Source organism: Lathyrus oleraceus, chromosome 4, assembly GCF_024323335.1.
Source record: "Lathyrus oleraceus cultivar Zhongwan6 chromosome 4, CAAS_Psat_ZW6_1.0, whole genome shotgun sequence".
NCBI lineage: Eukaryota > Viridiplantae > Streptophyta > Magnoliopsida > Fabales > Fabaceae > Lathyrus > Lathyrus oleraceus.
In genome coordinates, this window is record NC_066582.1 from 101,929,459 (window position 1) to 101,945,497 (window position 16,039).

Below are 16,039 nucleotides of genomic sequence, written 5' to 3' on the forward strand. Positions count from 1 at the left end.
TCTTTAAAAAAACTTATAGATAAGAATATGACATATGAATAATATAGATAATATATAATTAAAAGTTAGACTCACACATAGTTTATTTTGAGTATAAATATTACGAGTGATTAAAAAAAGAGTGAATTTAAAATAAGAAACTAAATCCATAATTAAATAAAAATAAAAATAAAAAATGAAAGTTAGTGTTTTGAATGTTTTCAAAAGCGAGTAAAACGACGTTGTTTGGTCTGCAAATCGAAACAAATTCAAACGGCAGTCTCTCTCTCTTCAACTGTTTTCTCTTTCTAGTCACTCTTCTTCTTCTTCTTCAATACGAAGTCTTCAACAGTGATAAAGCAAAATGCCGCATCCCGCGGATTTGCAGAACAATTCAGAGTTCGATGATTCAGATTCATCCTCCACCGTTGTTGCTTCAGCATGTAATCCCAATTTGAATCGTGACCTCTTCAACGAGCTCCTCCAAATGGTCCCTCTCGTTCAATCCATCCTCACAGTGAGTCATATTCAACTCTACTTTCTTCCAATTTCGGAATAAAAATTGGATTAGACTATTATTGACTCTAATTTCTGATTTTAGGATCGTAAACCGACTCGTTCGTTTCCTCATCGTAGTTCCATGATCTATACCAAAGCACCGCCAAAACAAAAAAAGGTAATAAAATACAAGAGTACCTTTATACCCCTTTCTTTATTTTAGTTTTTAGTTTTTTTTTTCCTTTCCTTTAAAAATTTGCATTCGGAGTAGGTTTGTATTGATTGCGCAATGAATCAAGGATTATGTGTGTACTTTGATATATATGATTGTTATTTTTTTTTTATATTGTGATTGTGTTCATGAATGGTAGCCTAAAAGGAGGTTAAGCATGAAAAATTGAAGAACTAATTCATTTCCTTTTTAAGAATGAATGAATAGTGTTGAATATTTTCTGTTGCTCCATAAATGTGGGTTACATATTCATCAAGAATGATGTATTAATAGGTGGTTAGTGGTGACAGTTACCTTTGGGGAAATCTGTGTGGATGAGTTGCTAAGTGATAGTTATTCATGTAAATGCGTGTGTTTTGTGAGTCACATGCCTTTTTTTTTTGTTATTTTTTTAATTTAAATTTTTGTGCTGTTTATTTTAATCCACTGTTTTGTGTTGTGTTTTGAATCCACTGCTTGGTGTTGGAGATTACACTCACATTGTGTCGCTAGCCGCTTAATTGCGGCATATGTGTTGCCTAACCTCCAACACCTTCATTGTGTTGGGTGTGAAAGGATTGATTGAGTCTATCTCTGTGTATTATATCCTTCTACATACTTTATCACTTGATTACAACACTTTGTTTGAATATTAACTTTCTTATTTTTTATATTTACTGAAACCATTTGGTACCCTTTATGTTTGATCCATTTGAAATGGCCACTAGGCTAATCCCCAATTCCTCATTTGGCAATGACAGTATAGCTGTTATGGGACCTATCTATAACTCTATAAGTGCTTCCTCCTCAAGATTCAGATTTCTGTTCTTGCCCTCGGTGGTTAAACAAAGACACGGTTCCACCTAGATTTCGAGAGTGTAGTTCTCTCCCCCCAATTAACCACTTAATCTAGACAACTCACTATGCCAATCCCTTCTCAGAATGTTTTAAAAACTGGACCAGGCTAGCAGATTCAACTAGTGGACTGCGAAATCAGAGCTGAATCCGGTTCGGTCAGCCTTGTAAAACCGTTAGTGGGCCAAAACCAGTGTAAAACTGAATTGAACCGTCTTAAACCGTTTGAACCAAAGAACCAAAGTCGGTTTTGTGAAACAGCATGGTCCAAAGAAATGCATGCAATTGGCCAAATTTTTGTTTTTTCTTATTTTTTCTGAAAAAATTAATTTGCATCGAAACTTAAAAACATCACCCTTTCACAAATAAGAAACCCTTGTTTCTTCTACAGCCACACAAACTTCTATGTTCCATTACATCTATATAGTTTTTTTCCTTTCAACCATACTCCATCATTATATTGCCGTCTCTTTCGAATATAGCCATGCCGTCCATTCTCTTGTGATATTATGTGTACTATTGATCTAGTTGTATTAAGTTTGTAATGAATTTTTAAAATATTTACTTTATTAAGATTTGAACCTATAATTGTGTATGACTTATCTTATGAAGTTAAGTCATAATCCATCAGAAAAAAGTTAAGCTTCATAATCCGTCAGAAAAAAGTTAAGCTTCATAATCCGTCAAAAAAAAGTTAAGCTTCATATAAATAATTTATTTAATAAAAGGTTGGACAGAATGTGTAACTGGATGAACCAATTGAAACTTGAACCGGAGGTCTCACGGGTTCGACCTTCGGTCCAGTTTTTAAAACATTGTATTTTCCTATTTATTGAACATAACTTACACATTTAGTTAATTCATTAATAAAACATAACTGACAGAGAGATGAAACATAACTCCCCTAAAATAACTGTTACATAATAGAAACTGCCACATTCAGTTTCAGTTCCTAGTGATTCTTAACAGGAGGTCTAACGGCCTATTGGTATGATCCTAGGCCCTGGATATGGAAGATTTTGTTATTCTTGGTTTCTACTCAATATTCACGGTTTCTGGTATGACTCTAGAATCTGGTGATATGATTTTGTTCTTAGTTTCTTCTCTAAATAACATAGTACCGTGCTTTGTTTTTAATTAAAAATAAAAAAATGTTGAAATATGATTTTCCCAATGAGACTATATTGCTACCCATACTCATTATTAGTGTTATATTATTTTGGTTGATACTGCTCATGTAGCAGTCTATTCCTGCCCCAAAGACAAGGGACCATGGAGCAAAAGAACAAAACTCTGATGCTGAAAGTTTTTCTATGTTTTCTGGAAGAGCTTTTACATCAGAGAAGGACATAGAAGAGTTGGCTACCTTGAAGGAACAGATAGGGGACCTTCAGTTGAAATTAAAGGAGAGAGAGGAACTTGCCGAAAACTTGAGAGACCAAATGAATGCTGTTAATGCAAGACTAGATGAAATGAAACGCCAGGTTTCAGAAAAGGACGGTTCCCTAAAGTATAGTCAACAACAACTCTCTGATGCAAAGGTACTGTTTTAATTATGGTTTTTTGTTGTTAAATTCCCAATTCTATAATTCTCAGTTCTAGGTATAGAATCTTTTCTTATGCATTTATTTACCGGCCCTGTTTTCCATAGATTAAACTTGCAGATAAGCAAGCTGCCCTTGAAAAGATACATTGGGAAATGATGACATCCAACAAGAAAGTGGAGAAACTTCAAGAAGAGCTGGACTCTGTGCAAGTAGACATTTCGACATTCACGTTGCTGCTTGAAAGCTTAGCAAATACTGACACGGCTATGTACACCGATGATTATGACACAAAGCCTTATGTTTTCAACCACGTACCTGAAATTGTGAGTTTTGTAACATTTTTCCAATCAATATACACATGTATATTTGCACACATTGCTGTATATGATGACAATTTCAACACAATACTAGAATTATGCAGAAATAACTAATCCTTGGATGTTGACCTTTTGAGTTATACATCCCTGGTTTGACAGGATGATTTGGATGAGATGGAATGGCAGAAAATGGAAGAAGCAAGAAAAGCTTACATTGCTGCAGTTGCTTTTAGTAAAGAAAAGCGAGATGAAGAATCTATTGCTGCTGCTGCTAATGCTAGGTTACGTCTTCAATCACTACTTTTCAAATCCAAAACTTTCAACACATAATTTAACTAGTTTAGTTTTACACTCCGGGCCCTTTAGTCGCAACTCACAAATAGTAAAGCAATTATCTAATTTGGGTGGAAGATATTTTTTAGTCTACACGCTTGTCAGTGAACAAGAGTATAAGTCAATGAATTAGAACTTGTTGAACGAGGTTTAAATGCGTGTCCCAGAATTGTGGCATTCAGCAAGTTTTCTTTCAGACTGATTCTAAGTTGGGGACTGCTGTTAGTATTGTTGAAATCAGAAAACTGTTACTGTAATGACTCTGATACCTCAGAGTGTGTGGCTTCCTATGTCTCTGTGTGGGCGTGTAATCAGCCTCTAGTACCCAAGTTGTCTTCTGGTTTCTTACTTTCCCTATTTAGTTCATATCTTTGTTTCCACAAGCTAGAACCCTGTTCTATTTTATCATCTGAATTGTTAATACCTGCATTCAAATATTTGTATTTGTTCGTGTATGTTTGTTATTTTGAAATGTATAAATGCAATATTAACTTACACTTAAAAACTAATATTGTTTGTTGATTTCCTTTTTATTGTCATAAGAAAAAGAAATTTTCATTAAAAAAACAACAAAGTTTGTTGATTTCAAGCAAAGATAACCTACACTTAAAAACTAATATTGATGGTAGTTTACTTGATAAAATTATTTTTTTTTCTATTGGTTTTAAGGTGGGAGACGCCTTAATTTCAGAGTTCAAATACGTTTACTTGATAAAATTAATTTTTTCTATTGTTTTTTTTATATGAAAATTTTTAAATCCGAGAAATCGATTAGAACTAATCTACTAACTACTCATGCATAATTAATTCTTTTTTGATTATTGTTTATTTAAAAAGATTTTTTAATTCAGAAATCGGTCTCTTTTTTTTTAAATTATTGTTACTCTGGAAATTTGTTTAGTTTAGAAAACGAGTTGGTATCTATTATATTTATTTTTTATTTTCTAATGAATTACTTTACCTCTCATTCACACCAAAGGTATTAATACAATTCATTAGTTTCACTTTCTGTTAACTCTTATAAAATATAAGGAAAATGCTAATAGAGTTTTAGGCCACTTTAAAAGGTTTTTTTTTAAATTGTGTGTATTTAATAATTGAAAATTGAAATAATTGACTTGTATACTAAGTAATTTATTTGAATCCTTAAAAAATGCATCTGAAGTATGAACACTCAGACCAAAAATAAAGTAGTAATAGAAACCATTTTCTTTCTTATTTGTCACTTCTAAAATATCATCTTAATCAAAATTACGTGGAATGTAAAGGCATCACAAAACACAATTACCTCACATATGTTTACTAAGGGCCTGTTTGAAACACTTTCCAATTTTAGTTTTTAAAATTTGTTTTTCAAATCTATTTTAAAAAACTATTTTTAAGAAGAAAATTAACAAAAAATTTGTTTGATAAAGTAATTTTTAAAAACTGTTTTAAAAATATGAAAATGAAAAAACTTGTTTGATAATCTAATCTTTTAAAATCACATTAATGTTATTAATGAAAATTATAAATTTTTTATGTTTTTTCTTCAAGTTTTATAATACTAAAAACTAAAAAGTGAGAAGCAAAACACAATTAAACTGTTTCACTTTTTTACTTTTAAAAACTGAAAATAGAAAAGAGTTTTTAAAAACACTTTTGCAAAACATTATATTCAAACAAGTTTTTAAATTTTAAATTTTCAAAAACTAAAAAAGAGTTTTTAAGATGCATTTCAAAACACAATTAAATTTTAAATTTTAATTTTAAGTTTTTAATCTCTATAATATATAGGTTTAAATACACACTTTTGGTCCCCTAGTTTCAACAGATCACCTTGTTACAAAATCAGTTATTTTGGTCCCTTAATTTTGATGTCCTTTGGATTTTTATGATTCCCTCCATTTTTGTATAAGGGACAGTGATGACTAGGAACGTAGAATCTGATTAGGATAATCTATTTTTTATTTTTTTTAATAATAATTAAGATGATTTATTATTTAATATTTTTTAAAGAATTTAATTAAAATGCACTGACAGTGTAAAAATATTTTACACTGTCAGTTAATTACAACCATTGATATGGTAAAAAAGTTTGACTTTTCACATATAAAGTAACCTAAGAGTGTATAACAATTAATAATTTTAATTAAATTTTTATAGAAGTTAATTAATTAAAATTTTAAAAGAGATTAATAGTTATGCAAGGTAATTGTAAAAAGTTTTACACTGTCAATGCATCACAATCATCCGTTTGTATTACTTTTTAAATGTTTAAAATAAAAGTCAAATCTTTCAAATATATCAGTGGTTGTGATTAATTAACAGTGTAAAAAATCTTTACACCGATAGGATATATCAATTAAATTTATTTTAAAAAGTATTTTGGATCTTAAGCTTATATCATTTCAGACTTTAATGAGAAACAAAACTCACAAACTCACGGTATACTTGTAACTTTGTTTTTTTATATAACTTTGCTGCAAGATTACACCATCCTGAGAATTTAATGCTTCAAAACAATATCAACAAACTTCAAATGGAAGACACATTTACACCCGTTATAGATTCATGCAGTTACTGCCTCTAAACTTTGAAAAATTCTTTATTTTCATTAGAATGGACTTGACAAGTTCAACCTGTATTAAGACAGCTTTTACAATCATAACGAAATAGACTAAGAAACATGTACAATTAAAATATACCTGCAAGGGTAGATTTTAGGAATAATTATATGAAAGCTAGTTGAATCATTTTCCACAAGTTACTTTTATATTTTCATGGTGGGTACAGTGGTATAGAAGAACATGCTTCAGCAGTGCCTCATGGTAATCAAGAGAAGACACCATATCACTATTGTGACTCAAACTTGCAGTGGTTGGAGAGTTCTCAGCAGCGGTATTATATTCCTAATGGACAAGAAGCAGATGGGTGTTCATGAGATGATTTTAGTAATTACTTGAAATTTTCATAATATATCTATTAAGCTCTAATTATCCATCTTTTTCTTTTACATTCACAGGCATACCTAAATTCATAGGCATAGGGTAATTGCTGTGTGTGTTTTGAATGACTCGCATATGAAAGGCTTATATTCTCAAATTACTATGGAAGGTTCATAGGCATAGCTAAATTCTCAAGATGATGTATTCTTGCAATTGTAGGAAAGTTATATAGTATGAGTTTTGTTTCTAATTAAAGTTCTACATTGATTTTTTAACAAATGTAATTAATGTTTATATATCTGATTAATATTATTACATAATATTGTAAAATGAGATGGGCTTAAGATCCCATGCTTTTCAAAATTTTAATTAATTAATTTTTATAAAAACTTAATTAAAATTATTAATTAATTGTGTAACAAATATTAAATAATAAATCATCATTAAAAAAAATTTAAAAAAAAATTATTCTAATTAATAATTCCATGATAATTAAAAATACATAAAGGAGATCAAGGTGCATTATATATATATATTATATATATATATATATATATATATTATATATATATATATATATATTATTATATATATATATTATATATATATATATATATATATATATATATATATAATATATATATATATTATATATATAATTAATGTTTTTGGACTGACTTTTTTTTATTTCAAAAATATCATTTACTTATTTTTTTTCAAGTTAAGGCATAAATAAATAACTTTCACATATAGACCACTTAAAAGTTAGAATGAAGAAAGAAGCAAGTCTTAAAAAAACATAATATCTGCATAATGCAGTTTTTCTTTATTCACTTGTCGCTTTCTTCCTATATTTACATATTCAATATTTTTTCTTTATAAAAAATATTAAAATAGTTTATCTTATATATCAATATAAATATTTAACGTTTTTTACACTCAATTAATCATAAATTATCATATAATTAATCATAAAAATCATAATAATAATCATAAATTTCATATTGAAAAAGATAATTTTAATAGTAATTATATTTTAAAGTTATATGCATAATTAGTTATTTGTGATTTGTTTCTTTTTTAGACAATTGATTTTTTTATAAATTATTAATATATTAAATAAAAATAAAAGAGTACAAAATATTGATGGGCAAAATCTTACTCAGTAAAATTATATCAAAAATAGGATTCAAAACGAGACTTACTATTAGAAATGTTAATCAAGATGATGTCAATAAAGTTGGAATTTTCTCAACACATAAACTATGGAATTTTCCCATTTTCATCCTCACAACAACACAACAATACAACAACATATAAACTTGAAATTTCATCATAGAGTTTCACCACCATCAACAATACATAAATTTGGAATTTCATCATCATCACATCAACACAACAATATAACAACATATAAACTTGTAGTTTCACCATCATCTACAACACATAAATTTGGAGTTTCATCACTATCAACAACACATAAACTTGGATTTCCATCATGGAGTTTTCTCATTTTCATCATCATCACAACTGCACATAAACTAATCTTGGTTAACAATTCTTCATTCATAATTATCATAACAACACATAAACTAATCTTTGTTAACAATTCTTCATTTTCATCATGTTGTTTTGGTAAGACATTGTTCTTTTGGTAAGATGTTCAATGTCGCATTCAACTCCTCATGCATCCATGAATTGCTTGATGATGAAACTCCGAATTTATGTGTTGTTGTGTTGTTGATGATGAAAATGAGGGAACTCCATGATGAAACTCCATAATTTATGTGTTGTGTTCTTGTGATGATGATGAAAATCATGGAGTTGTGATGATGATGAAAATGAGGAGTTGTTAACAAAGATTGATTTATGTGTTGTTGATGATGATGAAACTCTAAATTTATGTATTATTGTGTTATTGTGATGATGAAAATGATGGAGTTGTTGTGTTGTTGATGGTGATCAAACTCCATGATGAAAATCAAAATTTACATGTTGTTGTGATGATGAAAATTATGGAGTTCTTGATGTTGATGATGATGAGACATAATTGTATTAAAAGTTTAAGGTGCATTGTTTATGTAATATATAAATTTCGTGAGAAAGAGCGAAAAACTTGGTTTAGTGGTAAGGTCTGTGCCATTGAGGAAAGGATCTTAGGTTCAACTATAACAAGTAGACCATCCATGTAATTAAAAAATAATAATAAAAAGGTCTGCCATGTTTATTCTTTTTACCAATGACAAAGTTAAGGCGTAGGTGCCTGTACCCACATTTTTAATTTTTTTTTTAAATAATTCAGTTTTCAAACAATTTTTTAAGCTACTCCAATTTCAAAAAAAAAAAAGTTATGGTGTATGTAACAAATCAATTGGCGCCTACCCTTAATTTTTAAGAGGGGGTGCTAATTGAATTGGCTACAACACATGGTACTGTCAATCCAATTGGCGCCCATGTGTACTAAATGAGAGGAGACATCAATTGATTTGGCGTCTCAGTGTAATGTACAATTGTTTTTGTATAAATGGAGGTGTTATGTGATTCATTTTTTCATATCTCTTTTCATCATATTGCAAACATGTTTCGTATTCGTCGCCATTATGGAAAAATAATTTTTTCGAGAGACAGACCTCCGATGGAGATGCTCTTCTGGAACATCTGTCCTTTCGATCAACAACTAATGAGGGAGATTGTTCGTTGGTTAGATGGAAAAATATCAGAAGGGGAAAAAATTAGAAGTATTGAGAGACTCGATGGTGTATTTGGTTGGGTGCGAGTAAAAACTGATAAGGATGTTAGGGAAATGATGTTTGGACCATATGACATCAGTTTGATTGTTGTAATCAATTAAAAATGTTGTTTTTAAATGTTGTGCTTAAGTATTTTCATCTGTTTCGATATTTTTTGTTTGTGTTGTTTATTTAGACTTGTTAGGTTTTGAGTGTGTTTATGTTGGAGTGATGTTTGTTGTTAACCTTGTTGTAACAAAAAGTTATTAATATATAAAATTCAAAGGTTACAAAAATTGAAATGAGGTACTAAATTATGATGCAGAGGTTGCTCCTAGATTGAGACATTTTTTCTTATTGTGTCCGGGTTGACGACATATACTACATAATCTTATCATTTTATCAGTCGTATCCATTTCTGTTCTAATACGCGTGCTATTTGGCCACCCTTATTTCTTTCTTCGCATCTCATTGTTGTGTCAAACTATGCCCCTTCATATGGAGGCCAATATTCATCCATTGCTAGCACTAATAAGCTTTCGTTATACACATTTATAACGGTAATGGCTTTGTAAACACCAGATAGATGGTTGTAAGCGTCCTGGCGAGTATGTGTGCATGCCGCAATGACATGGGAGCAAGGAATACGGAATGCCTGGAACTTTCCACAATCGCATCAACTTCTGTCAATCTGATAGCATATGATAAATTTGACATTCCCTCATTGTGGTCCATTGTTTCTTGAACATTGAAATTTTGCCTATGACGGTCAAAGATTGTAATCGCGTATGTGATAACTTTAATAGTTTCCTCTTTCATCACTTTCATACAACATTCACGGAATAATTGACATGACATTAACACCGCACTCCATCTTTCACCTCTGGTTGCGAAGGTAGACGCCAACCTAAAATAGGTTGTTCTGATCAATGCGGTTATTGGTAGATTTCTAATGCCTTTGAATACGCCGTTCATGCATTCCACAAGATTTGTTGTCATGTGGCCCCATCGACAGCCTCTATCAAATGCCCTTGTCCACTATTCTAATGGTATATTATCCACCCATCTCCCTGCTCCTGCATTAGACAATCTAATTTCGTCACGATAATGTTGAAATGACGGTTGAGTTAAAGCATACCCTGTATTCACCACTTTTTTGCGAAGGTTCTTGTCTTTGATTGTACACATGAAGTTTTGTGCGATATGTCTAATGCAATAGACATGGATAGAAGGAGGATTATGCCATCCGTTATCATGGTTATCGTAAGCACTCTCAATGGTAACATGTCTATCTAAAATCAAATAGAGATTGGCTTGTGGAGTGACATGTGTTCTGAGATGACGAAGGAAGAAACCCCAACCACCAGCGGTTTCACCTTCAACTAGAGCAACGAAGGAAGTACCCTTGTATTTTACGTATAACCATGTTCCATCAATTTGAATAATAGGTTTGCAGAATGCAAAACCTTTGATGCATGGTTGAAACGCCCAAAAGAGGCGGTGAAAAATTATATTTCCAGCAACACAAGTTCCGTCTGGCGTAGATGCTGGCAATGTCTCCATAATTGCAATAGTTCCTTATGTGTGTGTTTTAACTGTCCATAAAAACCGTGGCAATTCTTTGTATGAATCCTCCCAGTTACCGAATACCTGTTCAACCTCCTTTGTCCTTGCAATCTACACTTTCTTGTAAGAGGGAGTATAATTATATCTGGTGACGATATGAGATACGATTATACTCACCTTTACTGATGGGTCTTTGTTAACAAGAGGCAAAATATCTTGACATATCAATTCAAATCTTAATTTACGGTGATCTTGTACCACATTAGTGGCAATGCAACTATGAGGTGGGTCTATAGAAGCTATCTCTCAAGAATCGCTTCTCTTCTTGTAAGATGCAGCCAACCGAAACTTGCAAAGGATGTTACGACATTCGATGACATACCTTCTCGAATCAGTGTGTTTCACAGTGAAATCAGCAGAGTTATTCATGTGAAATTTTTTGATAGCTTGCACACATTCTTCTTTAATGCGGAATGTGTCTCCCACTTTTAACTCACCATCTGAGCGTGGATACAGGTTATAAAAAACACTGTTGGATATTTCATCGTTATGCAAATCCATGTTTGTCATATGTTGCGGTGGATTATATACATGACTTGGAGGTAATGGCGCTGGATGATCGTCATCTTCAATGTTGTTGTTCAACATATGATCAACATGTGTCTCAGTTTCTTCTTCTTCATCAACGACGTTGACTTCTGCTTCTGCTTCTAGGTCGACTTCATCTAAGTCTTCTGAATCAAATTCATCAGATTCAGCTTCATTAGTTATCTGGGATTGTTGAGATGGTATACTTTGTTGGAGATTAATATATAACTCAATAGAGTTGCAACCAAAATATTCGTGACTAACAAACATGTATTCAACATCTTCATCGTCCCATACCTTTAGCGGGTAAAATTTACATTGATTATTTTCGAAATAAATTGGATTTTGGTATGTGATTTATGACACAAGATCAGATTCTAGGCACGATTCTATTCGTTTTTTCAAATGCAAGAAATTTGAATTTCTCTTGATCGTAAATCGGATAGTATCAGTGTTTTGAACAAAACTCATATACATCACACTCATATGTCTCACTGTTGCAATGAGCATTGGTAATATATTTGGGTGCAGATGACATAGTAATATTTGGGTGCATATGAATTTGTGTTAGTTTGAGGATGAATTTGAATTTGTGTTGGTATGAGGAAGACAATTAAATAGAATGTGACATGGCATGCATGCAAGGGCTAGCACCATTCCATTTGGCATCTGCATGCATTTTTTGGACATGGGCGTCAGTCCATATGGCGCCTTGTATGTGGAGACCTCGAGATTATGTGTTGCATACAAATAGCCATACAGACCAGGGAAAAGACTATGCATGCAACCTGGCATGACCTAGGAAGCGCCAGTTCATATGGCGCCACATGCATCAATTACATGTGCACGCCAAACCAATTGGCGCTAGCATACATGCTCAAGTTTCCATGCATGCAAACTTATGCATGTCTCTCATTATAAATAGCCATGCAATAATCACTTCTTCATCAGCAACAATCACTTATACACCTGTAATAACCACTCTTTCATCTGCAACAACCATTGTTTCATCTGCAACACTACGACAGGATGTATTTGCTCACTATGGGTGAATCGTATAAAGACACAATTGCAAACATATCAACTTATGTAAGTGTTTACTTCTTGTATTATTTTTCTAACACAATTTTTTATGCGGTAACTTATTTTGTTATTTATTTTTTAGGATGTTTCTAGGTTGAACTCGTGTCCACGATTTTGTTCACATGGACGCGATGATTCAACCTTATGTCGAACTTGTCGGTTTTGGCCATGTAAGTAAAATAATGTCTTGGTCGGTTGATACTAAATTTATTCTTGCTTTATGTGAAAGATGGAGTCCCGAGACACACACATTCTGGTTTCCAACCGGTAAATGTACTGTGACGTTAGAAGATGTCTACATGCTATTAGGATTGCCTATCAAGGGTAAGGCGGTAAATGGTAAAACCAACTATGCAAATTCAATTTGCATGGACCTCTTGGATGCTGACTTGTTAGATGATAACTCGAGAGGTCAAGGTATACTCCTTTCACGCCTTAAGGCATATTACAACAACTTACAGTTAGATGAAAATTCTATCGAAAAGGCTCGAATAATAAAAATTAGGTGTTATATTATGCTTTTAATTGATTTATTTTTATTTCCCGAAGGTAGTGGTTCTAGTATGCATGTTATGTATTTACCTTTACTAAGACATGTAGATAGAACAAGAAGTTACAGTTAGGGGTTCACTTGTTTGGCTTATCTTTATAGCTCTTTGTGTAAAAATGCAGACAAAGACACATCTACATTCTCTGGATGTGCTGTTTTGCTCCAAGCATGTGGTTGGTCTAGACTACCGTCCCTAGCGCCCGTCAACCACAATCTGTTCACAATCCCGTACACACAAAAGTAAGTTCTTAACAATGTACTATATTTACTTGCTTTACCGATTATTATCTCTAAATAATACATTACTTTTATGGTGTAGATGGTCGGCACGTGGTATGAGTTACGACAGATGTCCTAGACACTATATTACCCAGTATCGCAACCTCTTGGATCAGCTTCGACCAACAGATGTATTGTCATTAACCTAATTAATTTGTAATAATTTGTTAATTTCTTCTAACAAATTTATAATCTAATATATGTTCACATTTTAGTTCATTTGGCATCCATATCTAAACTTGGATCATGACAATGAAATCAACGAACAAGACGCAACCGTTTGGACTGCATGCACACCGATCATAAGATTCACCATTATGGAGATGCACCATAGTGATCGTGTTAAATTACAATTCGGTATGCTTCAACACATCCCAGACCCCCCGACAAACCTCGTAGCATGACATCTACGAAAAGTTAATGACCAATGGAACTTTAACCCTTGACAAAGCTTCCCTAGATCTGAATGTCGAAAATGGAAGCACCGACAAGACCATATCTTAACTGATGTTGTGATGCCAATCGAATAAAAACCAAGTCGTAATTATATGGCTTGGTACAGATCGGTTGGATTTGAGTTCCTCGTCGAGGATATGTACCTATATGACCCACGCCGGGTAACTTACATACAAGAAAGTTCAACATCTAACCCCCAACGACATTGTCAGACCGGTTACTCACAACCCCCTATCCATCAAAATTTTCGATCCACAAAGACACAAACCAGCGACCCTAACATGCCAAACACCCAATCACAATACCAAGAGCATACCCCGTACCACCATCAACAAGTAGATCATCATCAAGACACACAACATCGCTATGCACCCAACACATCACCCTACCATAGCCGCCTTAGTTAAAACACCCAACGACCATTTAACATCAACCTTCCCTCATCCTACTATAGCCAAGAAGTCCAAACATCACAAAACCAAAACATGCAACAACCATATGGCTACCAAACACCACAACAATCATTTCAACCTTTCCTCGATGCATCATTCACACCAATGTCGCTCTTCAGTCGTCCTGATTGCCCTCCAAAAACTCAAACACAGCCTAACTACTCTGGCATGGGTCACGAACTCAACTATGGCGGTATCGGTAGCGCTTCATTGCATACACAAGACTACACGAATTTGTCTGAATATCTTAGGCAATCTCCTGCAGGTGGTGGTGATGTTCCTGGGCCCTCAGATACTCAAACTCATAGGATGAATCATCAACGTGGATTAGGGCCACACGTTCGGGTAGCTAGGGGATGTGGATCGGAGGTCGGTTAGGTCATCCCTGTCAACGACGTTAGTCTTTTTGTGTAAACACATATTAATAATAATATCAGTTGGTCCGATTTCGACTTTTATCTAAAATGTACATTGTTTTTCAATTTTTTTACGAAACACATATATGTGACAGACCAATTGACGCCTCCTTTATAAATTAACACACAGGTGCCAATTGGATTTGCAGCACTAGGTGCACTAGCCAATCCAATTGGCGCCACCTCTCTAAGTCAAAGAGCAGACGCCAATTCATCTGGCGCTAGCTCTTCAAAGTGGGATACTTTGGGAAATAATCTGAAAAGTGAACTATTTTGGGATTTTTTTTTAAAAATTAGGTTATTTAGGTAAAAAAAATTCACAAAGGTACATTTACATTGACAATAATAATAATAATAAATGTTAAATAAAAAAATCAAATTAATATATTATTTCATAAAATAAAATTATACAATAATTAGAGAGAACTTTAATGACCCGCTAGATCGTAACGCCCACCGGTTCCACACCCTCGCACATTCTCTTGTCGTCGAGGTCTTCCGCAATTTTCCTGAGGTATTTGGAGTCTCCTAGTATTCGGCTGAGCCTGAGGTGTTTGGTACGAGGTTCATGGGATATTAGTATTATCTAACGAATTGTCGATCACATCTTCACAGTAGCCCACACTGCCGTAATTGAGTTTGGCGCCCATGTTATCGTACTTGGATCGGGTTGGTTGGGTTACTTGTGGGCGGACTGGTTGGTTGAATTGGATCATTGATTCATTTTGAAAACGAAATAATGGTTCTTGTGGTGTTTGAAAGGTATTTGTTGGTTGTGTGATTTGGCGGTGTGATGTTTGAGTGCTTTGAAGATGTGATGTTTGGATGTACATCGGTGGTGTGAAAGACATTGACATGATATTAGTGTATGCGCTAGAGGTCATGTCGCATAAGTTAAATTTAGGATGCATGCACCAGTAGCGTTGACACATCCTTTTTGTAACGATTTTTTTTTGAAACATGATTACTTTGTTAACAATTTGGAATGTTGATTATTTGAATATTTTATTTTAAAAACTTAATTATTTGAAAGAGAAAAAAAAATCATTGTGGTACGTAGAACAAAGAGAGAGAAAGAGAAAATTAGAGAGTGCACACATTTTTAATGAAATGAAATTCAAATTTTGAATTCTTAATTATGCAAAAAGTTCCTCAATGAATAAATTTTATCTTAAAAGTACGCATTTTATTTTAGTTAAATGCATTTCTTTGCTTAGTGGGATTTTTATAGACTTGTGTGAGAGTGTTCTCTC

At 32.9% G+C, this 16,039-nt stretch overlaps 1 protein-coding gene and 1 long non-coding RNA gene across 3 annotated transcripts; both read left to right on the forward strand.

Moving 5' to 3' along the window:
• Positions 1 to 222: 222 nt before the first annotated feature.
• Positions 223 to 4,249, forward strand: LOC127073701 (protein MICROTUBULE BINDING PROTEIN 2C). 2 transcript variants are annotated; one of them, XM_051014891.1, is made up of 5 exons: positions 223 to 496; positions 581 to 655; positions 2,788 to 3,084; positions 3,195 to 3,413; positions 3,567 to 4,249. In XM_051014891.1, exons 1-5 carry the CDS (start codon positions 344 to 346, stop codon positions 3,735 to 3,737), a joined length of 915 nt encoding a protein of 304 aa, XP_050870848.1. In that variant the 5' UTR covers positions 223 to 343; the 3' UTR covers positions 3,738 to 4,249. The 2 variants fall into 2 exon arrangements, with proteins under 2 accessions (XP_050870848.1, XP_050870847.1); XM_051014890.1 differs by having other exon boundaries at positions 224 to 496; positions 2,785 to 3,084.
• Positions 4,250 to 13,242: 8,993 nt separating this feature from the next.
• LOC127135250 (uncharacterized) lies at positions 13,243 to 14,828 on the forward strand. Its single transcript, XR_007808484.1, has 3 exons — positions 13,243 to 13,423; positions 13,503 to 13,593; positions 13,678 to 14,828. It is a non-coding gene; the product is annotated as an uncharacterized LOC127135250 (long non-coding RNA).
• Positions 14,829 to 16,039: the final 1,211 nt, after the last annotated feature.